Source organism: Lentinus tigrinus (genome assembly GCF_003813185.1).
Source record: "Lentinus tigrinus ALCF2SS1-7 unplaced genomic scaffold L226scaffold_3, whole genome shotgun sequence".
NCBI lineage: Eukaryota > Fungi > Basidiomycota > Agaricomycetes > Polyporales > Polyporaceae > Lentinus > Lentinus tigrinus.
In genome coordinates, this window is record NW_027137912.1 from 1,412,629 (window position 1) to 1,432,665 (window position 20,037).

The 20,037-nt window shown below is 58.3% G+C and overlaps 6 protein-coding genes and 1 non-coding gene across 7 annotated transcripts; 2 read left to right on the forward strand and 5 right to left on the reverse strand.

Annotated features, from left to right (window-relative positions):
• Positions 1 to 153: 153 nt before the first annotated feature.
• On the forward strand, positions 154 to 1,999 carry L226DRAFT_530426 (WD40 repeat-like protein). The gene is made up of 11 exons (XM_067679856.1): positions 154 to 397; positions 469 to 497; positions 556 to 631; positions 702 to 814; positions 872 to 915; positions 970 to 1,076; positions 1,140 to 1,217; positions 1,269 to 1,390; positions 1,448 to 1,596; positions 1,655 to 1,732; positions 1,788 to 1,999. Exons 1-11 carry the CDS (start codon positions 239 to 241, stop codon positions 1,823 to 1,825), a joined length of 993 nt encoding a protein of 330 aa, XP_067540826.1. The 5' UTR covers positions 154 to 238; the 3' UTR covers positions 1,826 to 1,999.
• Positions 1,916 to 2,595, reverse strand: L226DRAFT_195694 (uncharacterized protein). The gene has a single exon (XM_067672790.1). The coding sequence runs from the start codon at positions 2,479 to 2,481 to the stop codon at positions 2,005 to 2,007; it is 477 nt and encodes a 158-aa protein (XP_067540827.1). The 5' UTR covers positions 2,482 to 2,595; the 3' UTR covers positions 1,916 to 2,004.
• A 609-nt stretch (positions 2,596 to 3,204) lies between these two features.
• On the forward strand, positions 3,205 to 10,690 carry L226DRAFT_609184 (NADPH-dependent glutamate synthase). Its single transcript, XM_067686036.1, has 9 exons — positions 3,205 to 4,116; positions 4,185 to 4,396; positions 4,462 to 5,842; positions 5,905 to 7,205; positions 7,262 to 8,964; positions 9,019 to 9,264; positions 9,316 to 10,005; positions 10,069 to 10,236; positions 10,297 to 10,690. Exons 1-9 carry the CDS (start codon positions 3,431 to 3,433, stop codon positions 10,357 to 10,359), a joined length of 6,450 nt encoding a protein of 2,149 aa, XP_067540828.1. The 5' UTR covers positions 3,205 to 3,430; the 3' UTR covers positions 10,360 to 10,690.
• Positions 10,691 to 10,801: 111 nt separating this feature from the next.
• L226DRAFT_500588 (uncharacterized protein) lies at positions 10,802 to 11,991 on the reverse strand (the record flags this gene model as incomplete). The annotated part of the gene is made up of 3 exons (XM_067677778.1): positions 10,802 to 11,143; positions 11,228 to 11,416; positions 11,488 to 11,991. 3 exons carry the CDS (start codon positions 11,989 to 11,991, stop codon positions 10,802 to 10,804), a joined length of 1,035 nt encoding a protein of 344 aa, XP_067540829.1.
• Positions 11,992 to 12,370: 379 nt separating this feature from the next.
• L226DRAFT_566771 (exo-beta-1,3-glucanase) lies at positions 12,371 to 15,911 on the reverse strand (the record flags this gene model as incomplete). The annotated part of the gene is made up of 20 exons (XM_067683944.1): positions 12,371 to 12,594; positions 12,653 to 12,788; positions 12,855 to 12,931; positions 12,994 to 13,117; positions 13,173 to 13,285; positions 13,341 to 13,351; positions 13,411 to 13,489; positions 13,550 to 14,210; positions 14,270 to 14,328; positions 14,386 to 14,409; positions 14,463 to 14,486; positions 14,547 to 14,587; positions 14,649 to 14,679; positions 14,731 to 14,748; positions 14,802 to 14,840; positions 14,920 to 15,129; positions 15,280 to 15,368; positions 15,430 to 15,456; positions 15,512 to 15,598; positions 15,658 to 15,911. The coding sequence occupies 20 exons, from the start codon at positions 15,909 to 15,911 to the stop codon at positions 12,371 to 12,373; spliced, it is 2,328 nt and encodes a 775-aa protein (XP_067540830.1).
• A 1,818-nt stretch (positions 15,912 to 17,729) lies between these two features.
• On the reverse strand, positions 17,730 to 17,800 carry L226DRAFT_t31. Its single transcript has one exon. It is a non-coding gene; the product is annotated as a tRNA-Gly (tRNA).
• A 3-nt stretch (positions 17,801 to 17,803) lies between these two features.
• Positions 17,804 to 19,929, reverse strand: L226DRAFT_609187 (glycoside hydrolase family 93 protein). The gene is made up of 4 exons (XM_067686037.1): positions 18,998 to 19,929; positions 18,573 to 18,756; positions 18,355 to 18,507; positions 17,804 to 18,296 (listed from the first exon to the last, which is right to left on the reverse strand). The coding sequence occupies exons 1-4, from the start codon at positions 19,538 to 19,540 to the stop codon at positions 18,013 to 18,015; spliced, it is 1,164 nt and encodes a 387-aa protein (XP_067540831.1). The 5' UTR covers positions 19,541 to 19,929; the 3' UTR covers positions 17,804 to 18,012.
• Between the last annotated feature and the right edge of the window lie 108 nt (positions 19,930 to 20,037).

The window sequence follows — 20,037 nt, forward strand, 5'->3', positions numbered from 1 at the left end:
GCACTGGCATGGGGTTCGAGAGGCCTGGGCCGCCCGCCGCAGCGCATGACGGCACGAGCTGGGATGAGGATGAGAGTAGTCGTTCGAAAGCAGCAGCAGCCTGAGCAGCCCCGAGCACCAACTACCGGCGTCACGGTCCCCCGCACGCACACGTCTCTGATGGGCCGCGTAGGTTACGTAAGTGCTCACCGTCCCTGCGAGCGCGGCGCTCTCTTGTGCTCCTCGGTGTCGGTTTACCATGCCTGTGCAATCCTCCTCCTCCAGATCTGCTGCTGCCGCTGCGCGAACGGACATGTCCGTCATCCTCGTCACGGGCTCATACGACCACGAAATCCGCTTCTGGGAGGCTTGGAGTGGCATCTGTTCCAGGACCATACCCAGGGCTGCTGAATCTGGTGTGAGGCTGTTCGCCATGTGCGTCCATACCGTCTCATTCACCACCCCTGTCGCGTCCTCTGCTTCCAACAGCAAGTGAACCGCCTAGCCATATCGCCTGAGTGAGCAGCGGTTCGTACCTCGCCTCCCTCGTCCTTCACTCAGTCTGTCGATCTCTAGCAAGCGCCTGCTCGCCGCCGCCATCCACAAGAAGGCGTACATTTATGAGATAGCAGCAGCTCCTTCTGCGGGACCGGTATGTCCTTCCGCACGTTCCGAAGGGTCGCGCCACCCCCTTACGACGAAGCCATACCGCGTTCGGCCAGGTCGCGATATTCGAGGGTCATAACGGAAATATCACCGCAGTCTGTTTTCACAGTGAGGGGAAATGGTTGGTCACCGGAAGCGAGGATGGAACAATCAAGATATGGGATCTTCGGTGCGTCTTTCTCCTGGTCTGGGCCTTCCAGAGCTCTGAGGGTCCTTTCGGATTCAGAAGTAGCAGCCACCTCCATCGGAATTATGACAACGAGGCTCCCGGTATGACGATCCTCCGGCGCGCTGTCCTAACCGCTAAGACTCTTGCGGAAACAGTGAACGACGTTGTGGTCCATCCAAATCAGGGAGAGCTCATTAGCTGCGACCAGGCCGGACGAATCAAACAGTGGGATTTGTCGGAGAACATCTGCACGCATGAACTGGTGCGTGTATATAACATAACTGCGTTCGGTCCGCATGGCGCTGACTACTCATATTTTTTCCAGACTCCTGGGGGAGACACGCCAATGCGGTCTATCAGTCTCGCTTCGGACGGGTCGTGCCTCGTAGCGGGAAGCGTCAAGGTACGCCAACCAACGCTGAGATCGATGCGGGCTAACCGGCATTCGTGCAAGGGGAAGTGCTATGTATGGAAGATCAACGACGAGAGATCCGATCTACCGAGATTCCAGGCAGTGACGATGTTCCAAGCTCATACCAAGTACCTCACGCGGCTGCTTTTGAGCCCTGATGTAAAGTTGGTGCCCCCAGAGCTTCTGGGTTGCTTCAGCTCCAATGACGTCGCTTGCACTAGGTATCTGGCCACCTGCTCTGCCGACACAACGGTGAAGATCTGGTCAATAACGCCAAATTACGAGTTCAAGCTCGAGAAGACCCTTCAGGGCCACCAACGCTGGGTCTGGGACTGTGCCTTTAGCGCCGACTCAGCGTATTTAGTGACAGGTGTGAATGGCCTGCTCAGCTAGGTTCTGCGTTCCTGACCCCAAATGTGTTTGACTAGCATCGTCCGACCATACCGCACGCTTGTGGGACATGTCGACCGGGGAGACCGTACGACAATATAATGGACATCAGAAAGGTTCGGACGTTGTACTGCGTGGCGCGACCCGTTGCTAACGTGCCATTCTCACTAGCTGCTGTGTGTTGCGCATTGCACGATGGGGCGGGCTAGTTTGCACCCTTTTCTCCTCGTGTACTTACACGCTGCGAATATACACACTCGCGGGGAGGCGTTGTACGATACTTCTCCTCCGAAGGAGAAAATGCCCTTATGTGGACCCTGCTTCCTAACTGCGGTTCTCAGATGGAGGATGTGTTTCCATGTAGCTTCGGGAACCGTCCGAAGGTACGTCACGGCAGCATTCTTATGACGCTTCTCCGACGGACTACACCACGCGTTATTCTAGACCGGTCATCGCGAAGAATCATCCGAGACTCCGAGGTACGTGTAAGTGCGAGTTGCAATTCTCCTGGGGTCATGCGGGACGGGGTGGGGAGCTGAGAACGTACCCTGCTGGTCTGATGGAACTGTCCAGCCTGATGGCAAACCATTTCACGAGCCGCGTGGTGTAGGAAAAGGAAGGCAAGCGCAATAGACTCGGTCACGCCTCTACGAACCAGCTTTTGGTACGATGGGAGCATCGAGCACTTCGGCGGGGCATCCGAACGCAGGGGGACTCTCACAGGCAACAGAGCATGCATTGAGCCAGGTCTTCTCGCTCTCTCGTCCACTGTCCCTGGTCGAAGGGAACGACGTTCCGCGTGAATGCGATGGGAATTGGTGACACACATGGTGGGGAATATCTGAGCTTTTCTGATCAAGGCCATCGCATCGTGGTCGTTGCTGGGGGAGCCAATGCGCTCGGGAGGCCCTGCGATCCGTCACTCATCGGTCGCAGTTTCTCCGAAAGGTAACGGAAAAGGACCGTCAAGGGACGCTTCGGGACGCTTGAAGGCTATGTCATTGTGTGTACAGTATACGAGAGTCGAACCACGTCGAGGAATGGGCCGACGGAAGGCTTCGAGGAAGCCGAAGGCCCGGGGCGCAGGGGTGGCTACCCCTCCGAGTCCAACGTCAGTCTTCTCGGCCCATACCTAGTGGGCGTGTGTTCGTAGGCTTCAGCCGAGGCTCGGACGATCATGAAAGGCTTCGAAGAGTGGTGCATAGCACCTTCTGTCTTCTTTACACTGCGAAGAGAGACGATAGAGTTGAGGGGAGGCACGGCAGGGCCAGTGCAGGCCTGGTCAGAGTCTCTGGCCAGGATCGCGCGGGCGGAGGAAAGACCGACGGGCGAGGGACGGCCGCGGGTGCGGAGGCGGCGGGGCGGCTTTCCGGAGCGGCCTTCCGCGTGAAAATGAGAGATTAGATCAGATGCTGATGAATTCGCGATTATCTCGTCAGGGCTTATATCTCTGCGTGCTCTGATTGGCTGGCGGGCGATAAGAGAAGCAAAATGTTAGCAGCCGCGACGTATTGGCGGGCGCTGGCCGAGCGAGTCGATCGGGCGGAGGCCCGGGTGAAGGCGGGGCGCGGTGCTTGAACGCAGTCCTCACTGACTCCAGTCCCTCTTCTGACTCGGACTTTGGCCTACACAAAATTAAATTTTGTTCTGTGGCGTGTCGCCTCATTAGCGACGCAACGGTCCTTGCCTTCTGACCACCACCATCCCCCTCGTCGTCGTCCTCGTCGTCGAGCCGTCCCCCCTGGTCAATCCGCATCGCATCGCATCGCATCCCCGGCTGTTCCCTCCCCACACCTGAGATCCGCTATCGTTCTATGGCTATCGTTGATTGCCACGCCGAGTCTCCGGTCCTTTTCACTTCCCTGCCTGTCTCCGATATTGATTCGCAAAATGGCTTCAACGCCGTCGAGCGCGACCCTACGTCATGGGACGCCGCTCTCCCCGCAAGCCAGGGCCTCTACGTGAACGACTACGAGAAGGACGCCTGCGGTGTCGGCTTCATCTGCCACATTAAGGGCGACGACAGCCACAAGATCGTTTCCGATGCTCGCCAGCTTCTCTGCGCCATGACCCACCGTGGTGCCACCGGCGCAGATAGTCGGGACGGCGATGGTGCGGGCGTAATGACTGGTATCCCCCACCTCTTCTTCAAGCGTGAGGCCGAGCGCGACCTTGGCTGTGAGCTCCCCGAGCCCGGCCAGTACGCCGTCGGCAACCTATTCTTCAAGGCGAACAACCCCGTCGGCCTACAACAGCAGCAGGCCGTCTTCTCCAAGATCGCGAGCGACCTCGGACTCCGCGTCCTGGGCTGGAGGGAGGTCCCGACCGACGGCACCATCCTAGGCCCCGCTGCTGCGAGCAAGGAGCCTGCCATCCTTCAACCGTTCGTCGTTCTCCGCTCTCATTACGGCGAGGGTACCACCTCCCGGGGCGGCCCGTTCGACGCCAAGCACTTCGAATCACAACTGTATATTCTGAGGAAGCACGCGACCCACACCATGTTTGTCCCGTTTCTCTTCTCTTCCCGTGAGAACGCAAGCTTAAACATCGGACTTGTTTCGTCTGAAGTTCGCTCTCGAAGGGCTTTTACCTCTGCTCGCTCTCGTCCAAGAACATCGTGTACAAAGGCCAACTCTCGCCGCCGCAAGTGTACAACTACTACCACGATCTCAACCATGTCTTGTATCGCTCTCATTTCGCACTCGTTCACTCTCGTTTCTCCACGAACACCTTCCCTAGCTGGGACCGTGCACAACCCATGAGGTGGGCCGCACACAACGGTAAGTCTGAGACACTGTCAGCTGATCGCAGAATTGAGTGTTAATGCCGCATTGTCTGCACATAGGCGAGATCAACACGCTCCGCGGAAACAGGAACTGGATGCGCGCTCGCGAGGGTGTACTCTCTTCGTCGCAGTTCGGTGACAAGCTCGACCTCTTATACCCCATCATTGAGTCTGGGGGATCCGACTCCGCCGCGTTTGACAACGTCCTTGAGCTTCTCACCGTGAACGGCGTCTTGACGCTTCCTGAGGCCATCATGCTGCTCATCCCTGAGGCATGGCAGGGTAATGACATCATGGAGCCCGAGAAGAAGGCGTTCTACAACTGGGCTGCCTGTCTTCAGGAGCCTTGGGACGGTCCTGCGCTCTTCGCGTTCAGCGACGGTCGTTACTGTGGTGCAAACCTTGACCGGAACGGTCTTCGTCCCTGCCGTTATGTCGTTTCCAACGAGGACATCATTGTATGCGCCTCTGAGGTCGGCGCCGTGTACATCCCTCCTGAGAAGGTCATCCAGAAGGGCCGTCTCAAGCCCGGACGCATGCTGCTCGTCGACACGGAGGAGGGTCGCATCGTCGACGACAAGGAGCTCAAGCGCACGACCGCGCGCAAGCAAAACTTCGCCTCTTGGATCGAGACGAACATGCTCCACGTTCCCAACATTGTCAAGCGTGTACAGCGTTCGATGTCTGTCGCGCCGTCCATCGACCACTACTCCCTCAGTGTCGACCCGAAGCTTCTCGCGTTCGGCTACACCGCTGAACAGCTCAATCTCCTCATGCTCCCTATGTTTACGGACGGCAAGGAGGCGCTCGGTTCCATGGGCAACGACGCGCCGCTCGCCGCTGTATCGACGCAGCCTCGACTCATCTACGACTACTTCCGTCAGCTCTTTGCTCAGGTCACGAACCCGCCCATCGACCCCATCCGTGAGTCGATCGTCATGTCGCTGGAGTGCTACGTCGGCCCCGAAGGCAACCTCCTCGAAATGAACCCACAGCAGTGCCACCGTATCCTCCTTCCTTCGCCTATCCTGACGCTCGAGGAGATGAACGCGATGAAGAACCTCAAGCACGCCTACGGCACTTGGCCCTCTCGCACGATCGATATCACCTTCCCAAAGGAGTTCGGCCTGCCTGGGTATAAGCTTGCGCTTGAGCGCGTCTGCAGCGAGGTGACGGAGGCCATCGACGACGGCATCAAGGTCATCATTCTCTCCGACCGCGAGACCGGCCCTACCCGCGTTCCTCTTTCCGCCCTCGTCGCCTGCGGTGGCGTTCACCACCATCTCGTCTCGCAGAAGAAGCGTGCGAAGGTCGCGCTTATGATCGAGACCGCTGAGGCGCGTGAGGTTCAGCATCTTTGCGTCCTCCTGGGCTATGGTGCCGATGCGATCTGCCCATGGCTCACGATGGAGTGCATCCACAAGGTGATCCGCGAGGGACTGTAAGTGCAACACGTTGCTTCTAATGAAAGTCCGCAGCTCACGCGTGTTCGATTGTTTCTAGGGTCAAGGACGATAAGACTCTCGACGATGTCATGAGCAACTACCGCCATTCGGTCGATGGGGGTATTCTGAAGGTGATGTCCAAGATGGGTATCTCCACCTTGCAGTCATACAAGGGTGCGCAGATTTTCGAGGCACTCGGCTTGCACACCGAGGTCATCGAGAAGTGCTTCGTTGGAACCGCTAGCCGTGTCCAGGGCGCGACTTTCGATCTTCTCGCTATGGACGCGTTCGAGATGCATGAGCGTGGTTGGCCGTCGCGTGAGACCATCTTGCCCCCTGGAATGCCGGAGTCGGGTGAATACCACTGGCGTTCCGGCGGGGAGGCGCACATCAACGATCCCTCCGGCATCGCGAATCTCCAGGATGCCGTCCGGGAGAAGAACCAGCGTGCTTATGATGCCTACTCTGCTAATGCCAACGAGCAGACCAAGGCTGTTCATCTCCGCGGCCTTCTCGACTTCCGCTATGAGAACACGACGCCCATCCCGATCGAGCAGGTCGAGCCCTGGAACGAGATCGTTCGCCGGTTTGTCACTGGTGCGATGTCGTACGGTTCGATCTCCATGGAGGCCCACTCTACACTCGCCATAGCGATGAACCGTCTCGGTGGGAAGTCGAACACGGGAGAGGGTGGCGAGGATGCCGAGCGTTCGCAGACGCTGCCCAACGGGGACACGATGCGGTCCGCTATCAAGCAGGTGGCGTCCGGACGTTTTGGTGTGACGTCCAACTACCTCGCGGACGCCGACGAGCTTCAGATCAAAATGGCGCAGGGAGCGAAGCCGGGCGAGGGTGGTGAGCTTCCGGGACACAAGGTCTCGACGTCGATCGCACGCACGCGGCACTCCACTGCGGGCGTGGGTCTCATCTCGCCTCCTCCCCACCACGACATCTACTCCATCGAGGATCTCAAGCAGCTCATCTACGATCTCAAGTGCTCGAACCCGCGTGCTCGCGTCTCCGTTAAGCTCGTGTCCGAGGTCGGTGTCGGTATCGTGGCGAGTGGTGTCGCGAAGGCCAAGGCGGACCACATCCTCATTTCCGGTCACGACGGCGGTACCGGTGCCTCGCGCTGGACTGGTATCAAGTATGCCGGTCTTCCCTGGGAGCTCGGTCTCGCTGAGACCCATCAGACCCTCGTTCTCAACGATCTTCGTGGCCGTGTCACCGTCCAGACCGACGGTCAGCTCCGTACCGGTCGGGACATCGCGATTGCTTGTTTGCTCGGTGCAGAGGAGTGGGGCTTCGCGACCACGCCGCTCATCGCCATGGGATGTATCATGATGAGGAAGTGTCACCGTAAGTTTCGAGTCTCTCCTCTTGGTGCTAATGCCGATACTGACTTTGCGACATAGTGAACACCTGCCCTGTCGGTATCGCGACTCAGGACCCTCAGCTCCGCGCGAAGTTCGCAGGCCAGCCCGAGCAGGTTATCAACTTCTTCTACTACATCGCCGAGGACCTCCGTAACATCATGGCCAAGCTCGGCTTCCGGACCATCAACGAGATGGTTGGCCGCGCCGACATGCTCAAGGTCGACGAGAAGCTCCGTACCCCCAAGACTGCGCACCTCGATCTCAGCGCAATCTTGAAGCCTGCTTGGCAGATGCGGCCCGGCGCCGCGACCTACCGTGTGCGCGCTCAGGACCACAAGCTCTACATCCGCCTCGACAACAAGTTCATCGACGAGGCCGAGCCCGCTCTCACCAAGGGTCTCCCCGTCCACGTCGAGTGTGATGTCACCAACACCGACCGCGCTCTCGGTACCTCCCTCTCGTACCGTGTCTCCAAGCTGTACGGCGAAGAGGGACTGCCGAAGGACACCATCCACATCCGCATGCGTGGATCCGCTGGCCAGTCGCTCGGTGCCTTCCTCGCGCCCGGTATCACCATCGAGCTTGAGGGTGACTCCAACGACTACGTCGGAAAGGGTCTCTCAGGTGGTCGTCTCATCGTCTACCCGCCGAAGCAGTCGACGTTCAAGGCCGAGGAGAACATCATCATTGGCAACGTCTGTCTCTACGGTGCCACCTCTGGAGAGGCGTTCATCCGCGGTATCGCCGCCGAGCGTTTCGCTGTCCGTAACTCCGGTGCGAAGGCCGTTGTTGAGGGTACTGGTGACCACGGTTGTGAGTACATGACTGGTGGTCGCGTCGTTGTCTTGGGCAGCACTGGTCGCAACTTCGCCGCTGGTATGAGCGGTGGTATCGCGTACGTCCTCGACACAGCGCACACCTTCGCCTCGAAGGTCAACATGGAGATGGTCGACCTCGGCAAGGTCACCGACCCCAAGGAGATCGCCGAGCTCCGTGGTCTCATCGAGGACCACCGTCACTACACCGGCTCTGAGGTCGCTGACCGTGTCCTCCACGACTTCCACCACTTGCTCCCTCTCTTCGTCCGTGTCATGCCCAAAGACTACAAGCGTGTCCTCGACGAGCAGGCTGCAAAGGCGAAGGAGGAGAGGATGCGCCAGAGCGTCATCGACCTTGTTCCCTCGCGCACCGCCAGCCAGGTCGACCTCGCGTCGGAGGGTCTGGAGGATATCCTTCTCCCCAAGGAGCCCCCATCGCGTGTTAGCCGTGCCACCTCTCGCTCTCGTCATGAGCCTGCCGTAGGTGATCTTGAGGACTCGCTCGTCGACGAGGCTACCACCAAGAGCCGCCTCGGCAAGCTCGACAAGACTCGTGGCTTCATGAAGTACAAGCGTCTCACGGAGGCCTACCGCCCTCCCCGCAAGCGGGTCAAGGACTGGAAGGAGATCTCGCACCGTCTGACGGAGGACGAGCTCAAGTACCAGTCCGCGCGCTGCATGGACTGTGGTGTGCCGTTCTGCCAGTCCGACACTGGTTGCCCGATCTCGAACATCATCCCCAAGTGGAACGACCTCGTGTTCAAGAACCAGTGGCGCGACGCGCTCAACCGCCTCCTCATGACGAACAACTTCCCCGAGTTCACTGGTCGTGTCTGCCCCGCACCGTGCGAGGGTGCTTGCGTGCTCGGTATCAACGAACAGCCCGTCGGCATCAAGAGCATCGAGTGCGCTATCATCGACAAGGTATGAGGGTCCCTTACAGTCTATACGATCTGGTCTCTGACTTCGTCACTGCAGGGCTTCGAGATGGGTTGGATGGCGCCTCAGATCCCGCAATTCCGCACTGGCAGGAAGATCGCCATCATCGGCTCTGGCCCCGCAGGTCTTGCTGCTGCTGACCAGCTCAACAAGGCTGGCCACTGGGTCACTGTGTACGACCGCAACGACCGTATGGGCGGTCTCCTCATGTACGGTATCCCCAACATGAAGCTCGACAAGTCCGTCGTCCAGCGCCGCATTGATCTTATGGCCGCTGAGGGTGTGGTAAGTACCTATTCGTCGTGTCATTGGGGCTCTTCTCACCTCGGTGTATAGACCTTCGTTCCCAGCACCTTCGTCGGCCGCGACGTGGACGTCAACGACCTCCGTCACGAGAACGACGCGGTCATCTTCGCCACCGGCGCGACCTGGCCGCGTGACCTCAAGATCCCCAACCGTGAGGTCGACGGCATCCACTTCGCCATGGAGTACCTCCAGCTCAACACGAAGTCGCTCCTCGACTCCGAGCTCCAGAACGGCAACTACATCAGTGCGAAGGGCAAGGACGTCATCGTCATTGGTGGTGGTGACACCGGTAACGACTGTATCGGTACCGCCATGCGCCACGGCGCGAAGTCCGTCACGAACTTCGAGCTGCTGCCCCAGCCTCCTGTATCTCGTGGTCGCGACAACCCGTGGCCGCAGTGGCCGCGCATCTTCCGCACGGACTACGGCCACACCGAGGTCGCGGCGCACTTCGGCAAGGACCCGCGCGAGTACTGCATCTCGACCAAGGACTTCGTCGTCGACGAGGAGGGCAAGCTCAGGGGTCTCAACACGGTGCGCGTCGAGTGGACGAAGGACAGCGGAGGCCGCTGGAAGATGGAGGAGGTCCCCGGCTCGGAGAAGTTCTTCCCCGCCCAGCTCGTCTTCCTCGCGCTCGGTTTCCTCGGTCCCGAGGCTGAGCTCCTCAAGTCGATCGGCATCAAGCAGGATGCACGTAGCAACATCCAGACTCCGCCGAACGTAAGTGTCCATTTACTGTGTGCGACGTCTGAACTTGTCGGCTGATCTCTATGTGTCTTTCAGAAATACTCGACGAACGTCGCGGGCGTGTTCGCGGCTGGTGACTGCCGCCGTGGTCAGTCGCTCATCGTCTGGGGTATCCAGGAGGGTCGCCGCTGCGCTGCTGAGGTCGACGCCTACCTCAGCAATGGCTCGACTCGTCTGCCGTTCGACGGTGGCATCAAGCAGAGGGTAAGCACGCGCATCCATCAATCACACCTTGTACAGTCAGAACTGACATGATACTCGCAGACCTTCATTCCTCCGCAGAGCTCCCTCACGAGCGGTGCCCAGGACATCGAGGTTGAGGCCTGAGTTGTCCTCGCCTTAGCTCCAATTTCCCCGTACCCCCTCCCTCATCATCCACCTAATGTACATATCGTCGTCTCTTGGTTTGGTTCGGTCCGGCCTTTCGCTTGGGTTGGTTGGGTGTACAGTGTACAGCCGAGAAAGAAGTACCCGCAGGAAAGTACAGTACTATTACGCACATTCATCGCTACGAACGCCAACTCTTGTACGGAATACATCATGCCACTTGTATATATAGCTCGTTCTCTCACTCTTAGTCTCTGGAGGGATACACATACACCATCGGTTGCGATAGGCTGGATGTGACGATGATCATCATATCATGCGATTGACAAGGAGGACACAGCGAAGGTGGTTGATATGAATGTGACCATCTCGTGGTCTGAAAGATACAGCAGAGGGACATGATGTACAGATAGATACCTAGTACGGCTGTCGTCGTCGAGCATCATATGTTCCCCTCTTCCTCGTATATGCGCACGCCACCCTTCCCCCAGGCCTCGAGCACGGCCTTGCCCGCACCGGTGGGCTGGGTGAACGCGACATCGCCACGCGCCGGGCTCAGCGGGCATCCCAGGATGAACGTCTCCGCAGCAACGGAAAGCAGGCGCGATGCGATGCCAAGGCGACGGTGCTCAGACGACACGAACAGGCGTGGGATGCCCATCGGGGTGGGGAGCGGCTGTGGGTGCACGTACAGGTTCGTCGAGTCGTCGACAGGCAGGAGAGACAAAGGCACAGATGGAGAAGATGAGGATAGAGATGAAACTTGGGACGAGAAGGGTGTAGACTGTGAAGACACAGAGCTCTCAGTCTCGAGGGCCGAGGAGTGAGATTGGGTTTGGGAGGACGGAGAGGAGAGCGCAGCGTCGACCTCGGCTGGGCGGGCAATGGCCATCGCGGTGGAGATGCGCTGCGCGACGACGCAGCCGACGATCTTCTCTCGCGTCGAGATCCCCGGCGCAGAGAGTAAGAAGAGGTAGATCTTGGAGCGGCGCAGGACCGCAGGCGAGAGTGAGGGCGAGGACAGCGCGAGGCGGATCGTCTCCAGGAGAACCGCAAGCTACAGCGGCCGTGCAATGTAAGTCCCTCCGTTTCAACGCACCTCAAGGGCACTGCCAATAAAATGCGTACCTTGGCACCAATCTTGCCACCGATGTCCGGTCTGAAGCAAATGACGCGTCCGCGCCCCCCATTCCGGAGCTTCACGTTGCTCTGCAGCTCCTCAACGCCCACCTTGACCGCCTCGCGCTGCTCCTCCTTCCCCCACTCCAGGCCTCGCTGAACGCGTGCGCAATGTGCCTTGTGCAGCGCCTCGTCATCCGGGGCCCCGCGTGTGTACGACAGATCGCAGAGGGGACAGGTACGGAGGGTCGGGGTATCGAGGGAGAAGTGGAGCTGGGTGAGCTTGGGCTGTTTGCTGCTGTCCTTGGACTTGTCGCCGGGTTTAGGCTTAGGCTCTGCTTTAAGCGTGCGTCGCGCCTTCTTCGTCGGGGTGTTCTGCTGCGTGGGTCGATCGGCGAAGGGGCGCTTGCGCTTGAGCGAGGGCGGGGAAGTGAGCTCGGAGGTGGGAGAGGAGGGCAACAGAGGCTTTGTGGCCGCGCGAGTGCTGTATGTCCGCTTCAGCTCGACAGGCATTGTGGTCTGTTCTTCGCAGTACGCGCACGGAGAGGGTTGAAGGCAGCGGGCGGGATAGGTGTGTGGATGGGAAGAGGCAAGGCTCGCGCGCAGGCGATCGCAACAACAGGCCATGCCGCGTCGCGTTGGCCTTGTTTGGCGATCGACGCACTCTTGACGCGTCAGTCACGTGGTCTCTCAACGCGTCTGTGGCGTCGCGTCGCTTGATGATGACATTTTGCATTGCGAAACGACGTGGTATGCGATAAATACGGCTTAACACTACACATGAAAGCCGATCCGTGTATAATGACTAGTACTACAAACGGAAGGAGTCGATCATTAATCCATGCACCCAAGCCTCTAAAAAAGTGGAGAGAAATGCGGCTACCTGGCAGCCTCACCGCGTCCAAGACGTCGCGGTAGATGCGAAGCCGTTCGCATTTGCACTCGCAGGGATCACGCCCTGTTCCTCGACGCTCAACATATACGTGACGCCGACCGTAGAGAGCGCATACACGCTCACGGTCGACTCGCTGTCGATGTTGAAGATCTGGCTCTGGCACGACGAGCTGTCCAGACACGTCTGACCGTAGTTTGAGAAGAAGCTGTACAGCCCAGCACCTACATGCGATGTGCTCAGCGTCGGCCATACTAAAGGACAGGGGGGAAGGCAGCTTACCGAAGATAATGATGTCCTTGGAGTTGGAGATGGTCACCGCCCACGCGGACGTCTGGCTGCTCGAGAACGTCGGGTCGTTGTATGCGCTGCTTGACGAGAACGGCGCTGGAGGAGCAGGAACAGGCTGGTAGTATGGCTGCAGGACATGGTCGTAGAAAGTTAAATCTCACATCCCCGCCAAGCACGAATGGAAGGCACTGACCGTCTCAGTCTGGATCAAGCCCATGTAGTGGTTCGCCGCATTGGCTATGTTGTACTGGTAGAGCGTGTGGTGCTCCGCTGTCAACGTCGAACACCTGTCAGCTTCGGTTCGGCAGCAATCTGCATGAAGCACAACTCACATCCAGTACCGATCAGCCAGACGGGACCAGCAGACTCGGAAAGGATACCACGCCCGCTGAAAATAGTGGTCTGCCGGGATCCTCCACTGTCCAGGTCGTGGTCGGCGAGCCAGACCCAGGCGCCCTGCACCCCAGTCAGCACCTGCCCTAGCACGAATTCGAAACAGCAGGGTGCGTACCTCAATGTACGCGTTGGATTGTGGGGTGAGATGAAGGGCAAGGAACGCTGCCGAGCAGTCGGTGTTCTGGCTTCCTGAGGGGCAGTTTGACGCGAGAAGGTTCGTGCCCGCAGCTAAACAGACAGGTGTCATTCGACCAAGCTCCTTCGATGGACTTCGCGGACTTACCACCACCGAGCCTGTGAGTCTTTGATCAGCATCTGTGCGTTCCATGGAATCGAGAGCTACTGGGACATACCTGATGTGAGTGTCCCACATACCCGCGCCACCCTGCTGATCAGAGTGGATGTTCCATTCGACAACAATAGCACCGGCAGCTATAGTGAGATACCCTCCACGTCAGCCATTACGCTGTTCGAGAGGACTAGTGCACCCACCTGGGCCCTTGGTGGCGAAGATTATGTCGCTGATCTCGACGATGCCCTCATCCCCCTCGTTGCCGACACGAACCATAACCTTCGGGTTGGTCTGGTCTTCGAAAGCACTTCCTCCGCCCATGATAACGCTCCACGCCTCACCAACGACCTGCGCACCTGCAGGAACCGTCAGCGTGTCCGTGATGTAGTACGTGCCCGCATCGAAGAAGATGATCTTGCAGCCCGCAAACGTGTCAAACACCTTCTGCAGCGCCGCGGTGTCGTCTGTCGTGCCGTCGCCCTTCGCGCCCTGGTCGCGCACGCTGACGATCTGGTCGACCGCGACATCCGCATACTGCGGGTGCGTCCTGCCAAAGATGCGCCCCGCGCTGTCGAGCAGGCTGCTCGGCTTGTTTGGCGCAGGGATGTTGGCCTGCTGGAAGCTCGCGGTCTGCGACGTGCCGGAGAAAACGTTGCCCTGGCCCCAGCTGTCGATTGTCATCGTCCCGCCGGTGAGGACGTCCGAGCCGCTGGAGACTCCGACGGCCGTCGGCACGCTCGTGAGGTGGATGTTGTTCAGGACGAGCGAGCCGGCGAGCTTTCCGGAGGACGCGGTCGAGGAGCGGACGAAGATGGGCGTGTTCGAAACCCATGCGTCGATGACAGCGACTGAACCAACGGTCTGTTCCATCAAGTGTTTGTGTCAGCTAGTTAAGATGACAGGAGAGATGAGAAGCTGACCTGGGTGTCCTGCGTGACACCACCAGTCATCAAGTCAAAGGCAACCTGGCAGTTGTTAACTATACGAAGTCAATCATGAGCCCTGGACGCCTGCGACTGAAACGATGAATGCATACCAGTGACACCTTGGAAGGTCCAACCTGTATGCGCGGTGTCAGCTTGTGGTGTGCAACCTCAGGTATATCCTGCTCACCCCAGTTCCAAATGGAGTAGATGGCTACATATGTATGTGGTCAGCTACTAATATCACATAGAACACCAAAAAGAATGACATTACCAGTATTGCAGTTGTTCATGGTGACGTTGCGGACCGTGAATCTGAGATGAAATCAAGCGTGTAAGCTCCCGCCCTGGATGGAAGAGAATCGGAGCTACGCACTGTTGGTTCCCGACCCACATACCGAACTTGCCTAGGAGGCAGTGTTATACATTGACCTTGACGGCTGCGGGAAACACCTTACCTCCGTTAAAGACCATATCTAAAACAAGGCCGATTCAGCAAACACTCCCGCGGGTCGAGCAAGGCACATACCGCCCATGAAACCACCGCTGCCATTCTCCATCCAGATACCTATTGAATGCTCGTCAGCATCCGATGACAGAGAAGTCGACGAATGTCATTATATGCGCTGGACACGCCAAGGGCGTACCTTGGTGGGCGTTTCCGGAGGCAGTGCTCATCTCGAAGACGATGTTCATGAGCGAGGTCGCCTGCGAGACTTGCCAGTGGATACCGGTGGCGGACGAGCTCGCGGGCATGTTGCGCAGGTCGATGACAAAGTTGCGGACACTCCGGAAGAAGTTGTTCTGGTTGACATACCACTGGGCGCCGCCGCCACCAGGAATGTACGGATCCGCGTCTGAGCAGCAAGGAAGAAGCACGGTCAGTTAGCACAAGACGCCTAAGTGCCACAGCCGCGCCCGAGCCAGGCTTCCCTCGGGCACATCTGAACTTCGTGTGCCTGCAGGTGCTGTGCGTCGGTCCTCCGGCGTGCTAACATGGAACACACCAATGACAGCCATTCCGGTGAAAGTCGCGTCGGCGAGAAGTGTTGGTGGCGTGCGCGCATCGCCAATGAGCTGGGTGTAATAGTAGGCGCTACGTGTGCAGGCACGCGGTTAGTACGAGGTACAATGCAGGGTTCGCTGCGGAGACTGACATGATCGGTGTGGTAACTTTGTAGGTCCTATGAGCATGTTGTGGTCAGCACTTGGAATGCCTCTGCAATGTAGAAGACACACCCTTTGGGGAAGTAAACCACAGCAGGCTCAGTGGTGGTGGAGTCGCAGCTTCCGCCGCCGCACCTGTTACCGTCGGAGATGGCGGCACTGTGAGGGAGAGCATCAGCACATGACATTGTCGGTGCATATAGAAGAGCGAGAGTCACTTGATTGCAGCAGTGTCGTCGGTAACTCCATCGCCGACAGCACCGTAGTCCTTGACGTTGCGGAAGACCTTGTAGGAAGAAGGGGCTGAGTTGAAGGCAGCGATGCCTTGGTGCTTGATGCTCTCGAGCCAATACGGGTCGCCGGGAGCGGCGGTCCCAACGACGCCAGTGCCGCAGGACGCTGTTGCGCCTATGACGGGCCTGGCAAAGGATACAGCGGCTGCTAGGAAGCAGAAGACGTCGAGTACACGCATGGTGAACGACGGGCAGCGACGAGACCACAGCGTGAAGTGGGCGACCGAGACGCAGCGTCGGGGGTTTATATATCATGGAGGAGAGCCAGGACGGGAGAGGGCCCGAGACCGCATGTCACAATCCAAGGAAGGCCCAAAGAAGGAGATGTATGATGCTCATTTGGGTGTGTGATTCCGGGAGATGCAAGAGGTACGTACGACGGGACGTGCCAGGAGAGGGCTTCCTGCCAAACTTGTCGCGGACGCGCTGGACAAGACGCGATCCGAGGTGCGGGTGACTGTGAGCACGAGCCCGAGCAGCAGCGCTGCCATCAGCCCGCGCAGAAGCAGCGTCCGGGCTAGTCGCGACGTGATCGCTGGGCGCATGTGCAGCCATGCTGTCGTTATCAGCTCAAGCTATTCTTCGTCGGCAAAGGCGTGTCTGGACGAGCGACATGTGCGGGACCGTGTGGTCGTCGTCAACCACTGAAATCGAGGAGACCGCGTCCCAGGACCCAGCCACTGAAACAAGCGCTATGACGTCCTGTCCTATCGGCCTCAGTGTTGCACGCTCTCCCGTAAAGCACCTGGTATGGCTCCGTCTTCGCACGTACTCCACCTCCACTTGCTCTCTGCCCTCATCCCATCCGAGGTATATCCCTGCCTAGCCGTTGAGCAGGGCCATCGTCCATAAATTTTGGCAGGACCAACTTTCCTCCGGTTGCACCGTTTCTCTAAATCTTTTACATGCCCTTGCCTTCGTAGCTGTCAACACCTGGCTAGATCCACCGTCTATCACGGACGTTGTCAAGGGTGCTCGGGGTTACTCAGGCACGCTCTGCAGGCCCAGTCTGAGGACGTCCTGGCTGAAACACAAGTACTTGTCTCTCGACCCCGTCCTTCGTCAACTAATCTTCCGCTTTCGCTTTATGCGATCTTCAATTCTAACTTTGTCCCTTTCGAACTGATCTCCAATTGTCGAATGTCGTGTCTGGCAGTCACCGGTTCACCAATCATAGCAAGCTATACCGGATGACACGGTACCTAGCGCTTTATTTGACTCCGTGGTCGGACTCGCCAACTGTCACATATCCCCTTGTGCTTCCCCTCGCCTGTTCGTGTACGACGGCCCATTCAAGACTGCTGAACATGTCTGCCCAAGATAACTGCCTCTGGCGATCCTTTACCACGCCTTCTCCACACCCATGCAGACACTTGTCTTGTGATTCCGTCTCCCCTTCGTCGTCCGCACCAGCACGCTCGGACAACAGACCTCAGTGCACGCCTGCTACTAGCCTACGCCTGACCCTTCCCAACGGCCGCATGAACAAAGAGCCAATCTGATATTTACTGCGTGTTCAAAGCATGCATGACTGACCTTCTTTTCTTCTCCAAGGCTTCCTATCGTTCGCCGTCCATATGTGTAGCCTCGTGCCCTACGGACGGCCGGCGACCACATGAGCAACCGCAGCCACGGGTGCATGCCTTCGCGACCGCCTCATGACCAGCGTGCATCCGCAAGTAACCATGCCGTCGTGTGCGCTCCTGAGGCTGATGGCTGAGGTGCATGCGGACTTGCAAATGAAGCGTTCTACCTTGCATCCTTTCTTGCAAAACTTATCTTGCGGTGAGGCGGAGAACCGAAGTCATCCCGGACCACTATAGCAAACCACTGAGCTCAACTTGTATCTACACATTGCAGTTTCGTACCCCACTGTAACGGATGGGTGGGGACAGGTCTATTGAAGAATGCACGATCAAAAATTCTGCATCCACTATGTACTTACTACGTAGAGTACACAAAAATTGCGCAGAAAACACTGTGTGGATAAGCACATATGCATTAAGGGGGAATCGAACCCCCGGCGGGTCGATGGCAACGACCCAGGTTACCACTACCCCATTAATGCTGTGCAACGCTTTCCAAACATCTTTATATTGGTGTACCTCAAAATAGTTCGTGATATTCACAACCACAACCACGCCCTTTGCATCCACGGTACCCTTCACTTACTAATGCTACCATCAAGTAATCGTCACCTGAAGAATGGTACAGTGTATGTCCAGGTAGTGACATCGGTATCGAATACTCCTCAGACCGTGGGGCGCATGCCTAAAGGTCTCAACTCGTCGTGAAGGTGACGGTGTGGCATACTGAGCCTTCGGGGTCATGCCCCACGCACGCAAGCACGGTCCCATCGCTCTTCGCAAGCAGACCAGGCCAGGATGACTGGGGCGTAGTGACCGTGGTCTCATGGCCCCAGTTACCAGTCGCCACGGGACCGCCAGTGACGATCTTGAACGAGACGAACTGGCTGGGCCAGTTGTGCGAAGACGAATCCTCGTCCGTCATGAAGGACACAACGAGGTTGTTGTCTGTCGTCTGGACGATTTGCGGGGCACCGGCTGCACAACAGTTTGAGCGTCGTGTCCGATATGGACGGAGGTGAGACAGACGACTCACCGTTCGCGTTAGACGCAGCAGGCGCGTGGACAAGGCTGCGCTGGCCCCAAGTAGCACCTTCATCGGTGGAGACGACGCTCTTCACCTGGAAAGTGCCGCGGCCCTCGGTAGTCTCGAACACGCACATCAGCTTGCTTGCGCCGTCGTTGAAGTCTACGCCGATCCGTCAGCACCTTCTCGTTCGATTCGTGGATCCACCTCCGACGCTCGACACTCACTGGCGCATCCAGGCATGCCGTCCCTGCCCGTCGTGGTACCACCGGCAACGGTGATGGGCGAAGACCACGTCTGCCCGTTGTTTGTCGAACTTTGCATGAGGATGTCCTGGTCGTTGTCCGCGTTCTCGGATGCGTAGTACGCCTGCAGCGACCCGTCCCTCTTCGATAGACGCATGAACGGTTCCTGTAGCGTATCAACTCGTAAGCGTCGTTGATCCTTCAGGCACCAGCCCACCAAACTCCACTACCCCTCACAGCCACCCCCAAGGCACCACAGCCGACGACAGCTCAGATCGACATCTGCGATGCAGTGAAGAGGGATCGTCGTACATAGTGTCATGCTTGGAAGCATGGCCGACGGTCGTCGTATCGAAGGAAATACGCAACGGGGCTTGGTTCGCAAGGAGATGAATTGAAACACATACCCACAGTCCATTCTTCGTCGCCGTCGCCGCACGCTGGTTAACCTGGCTCAAGAACACCCACGTCTTGCCCTTGTCATGCGAGATGCTCGTCGTGATCCGGTAGAACGTCGGGTTACCGTTAGCATCTAGGTCGTGGTTGCGGAACGCCGCGACGACGTCCCCGTTCGCGAGCTGCAGGAGGAACGTGTTGTCCAGGTCGCCCGTGCTGCGCGCGATCTCCCCGAGGGCAGTGAACGTCTTCCCGCCGTCCGTCGACTGCGAGACGGTGAGGATGCGCGTCGATCCGGAGAACGCGGTGTAGGATCCGAGGAGGGTGCCGTCGCTGAGGCTCGTGACGCGGGGATAGGCCCCGGCGACCCCGTTCGGGGAGATGTCGACGGCCGTAGGATCGACGTGGGGAACAAGTCCCGCGCGGCGGACAAGGGCGTGGTTGGTGCGACGCTCGTTGGTTGTGTTGATGTCATGTGATGAAAATGATGCAGGAGGCGCAGCGTAGCTGACTGCGAAGAGAGTCGCAAGCAGCGTGAGGAATGGTACACGCATGTTAGACTCGTGAGGAAGTGCAGAGACGGTGATATCCGTAGTGGTGTGCCCAACTTGGCAGGAAGGCCGGACGATACGTGACGCACAGAACACTCCTCTTATATGTTATGCTTGGCGCACAGGTGAATCATGTACTGCGTAAACAGCGCCCCATGTGGTGCTTGCAGTGCGTGCCGGTCATAGGGCATTGGCCATGACCATCGAAGCCAAGACTCGCCTACAGAATCAACCTACCTTACCCCTGGAAACGATGAATGAGACATACAACCTTACTGTCGTCCTGCACGACGGCCAGCTCTAGCTAGTGCTGGCCTCCGGCAACTCCGGGTCAACCTTGTGGACCGGGGCCTTCTGGCCTAGCCATATGACTTACCGCCTCATGGACCACTCAGCGTACGAAAGATGGTGTGATCTCGAGCTCTGTGCGAAGTACGAGCACGACGCAGATCCTGTTGATCAGAACATTCATCAGCTGGGAGAAGCGGTCGGGACTAGCT